General features: G+C 47.1%; 1 protein-coding gene across 2 annotated transcripts in view; it reads left to right on the top strand.

Annotated features, from left to right (window-relative positions):
- LOC139381478 (FERM domain-containing protein 6) overlaps positions 1 to 1,100 on the top strand; it is a 28,661-nt gene extending 27,561 nt beyond the window's left edge. For both annotated transcript variants that reach the window (XM_071125046.1, XM_071125045.1), the window contains exons 15-16: positions 509 to 579; positions 687 to 1,100. In XM_071125046.1, the coding sequence (XP_070981147.1) occupies positions 509 to 579; positions 687 to 989 (374 nt within the window). In that variant the 3' untranslated portion in view covers positions 990 to 1,100. The remainder of the gene's footprint in view (positions 1 to 508; positions 580 to 686) is intronic.
- The last annotated feature ends 455 nt before the right edge of the window (positions 1,101 to 1,555 follow it).

The raw sequence follows: 1,555 nt of genomic DNA, 5'->3' as shown, positions 1-1,555 counted from the left end.
AGGTGAGTGAGGTTGATTGTCCCGTGCTCACCTCGGAGACTCATTGTGAAGGTGAGTGAGGTTGATTGTCCTGTGCTCACCTCAGAGACTCATTGTGAAGGTGAGTGAGGTTAATTGTCCTGTGCTCAACCCAGAGACTCATTGTGAAGGTGAGTGAGGTTGTAAGCTATAGGAGTTCTTATCACATTATATTGTAGGTATTTTAACACTGACAACATATTGGACATTAGAGAAGTGTTTTGAGTAACATACTACCAAAACGTGCATTTGTTCCATATATATCTGGGGGAAAGTACTACTGCTACTAGTTAACTCGTTGTAATGAAACATTAGCAGAGATTTACATTTTGTTCATAAAGAACATTACAATTTGAGTCTCATATGCCACCTAGTGGCCTGGGAATGATATGATATTATTTCAGATTCTTGCATCCTGAAATGAAATGTGAGTGTAAAATGGAGTCCATGTACCTGCCTCTAGCTGACTACAGTGATGTCATTTTAACAGGATTCAAGGGGGATCAGGTAGACAGAGATGAAGACCTGGTGACACTACGCAGCAAAGATACCCTGGGACAGGTAAGACCCCTATCCTCTTCTTCCTCCTCCTTTCTCAGGATACTCCATGTTTCCTCTCCTTCCATCTCTTATTACTTTCATAAACTCACTCTCTCTTTGTATTGCAGATCCTGAAGTCAAGATCCCATTGTGTGGACCGCCACAGCCAGAGCCTGGATGACGTTCGCCTCTTCCCCCCTCCCGCCCCCCTCGGCACGACTCTACCCCCTGACTCTTCCCACAGCTACACCTTTGGCCTGCCCCTCCCGGACTCCCAGTGTGACGCTAAGAGCCCCCCAGGGTGTAACAACGGAGGCTACTACCTCCCCCTCCACTGCCCGGCTAAGGGCACCTTCTATGGACACAGGTCTATGAACTGCCTGTCTCTGGATCTACTGGGAGACGAACAGCTGTTGGAGTTCATACTGTAGAACAACACAGAGGACCAATGTCCTTCTTCAAGCCTATTCTCTACCCACATCCCCCTCCAATGAAACTGTAGGATACAGGGGAGTGGCTGCATGCAGCTAGAGTTCTAACTGTAGAACAACACAGAGGACCAATGTCCTTCTTCAAGCCTATTCTCTACCCACATCCCCCTCCAATGAAACTGTAGGATACAGGGGAGTGGCTGCATGCAGCTAGAGTTCTAACTGTAGAACAACACAGAGGACCAATGTCCTTCTTCAAGCCTATTCTCTACCCACATCCCCCTCCAATGAAACTGTAGGATACAGGGGAGTGGCTGCATGCAGCTAGAGTTCATACTGTAGAACGTAATGTTTTTACACTACCGGGCCGAACTGTACTGGCCTGGTCACATCAAGGACCATGGAGGGCCCTCTTCATGCCTGTGCTCTACTGTATGACTCAGATACAGGGGAGAGGCTGCACAGAGATGTTGGAGGACTTTATGCACCTTTTTAAGAGGATTGATTGGTATTGCTAGCATTCATTGTGAAATGGAAGGAGGTCATCACCTTCAATAATCATCCCA

Source organism: Oncorhynchus clarkii, chromosome 23 (genome assembly GCF_045791955.1).
Source record: "Oncorhynchus clarkii lewisi isolate Uvic-CL-2024 chromosome 23, UVic_Ocla_1.0, whole genome shotgun sequence".
Taxonomy (NCBI): domain Eukaryota; kingdom Metazoa; phylum Chordata; class Actinopteri; order Salmoniformes; family Salmonidae; genus Oncorhynchus; species Oncorhynchus clarkii.
The sequence above is the reverse complement of the archived record's forward strand: the minus strand, read 5'-3'. Positions and strand labels throughout refer to the sequence as shown.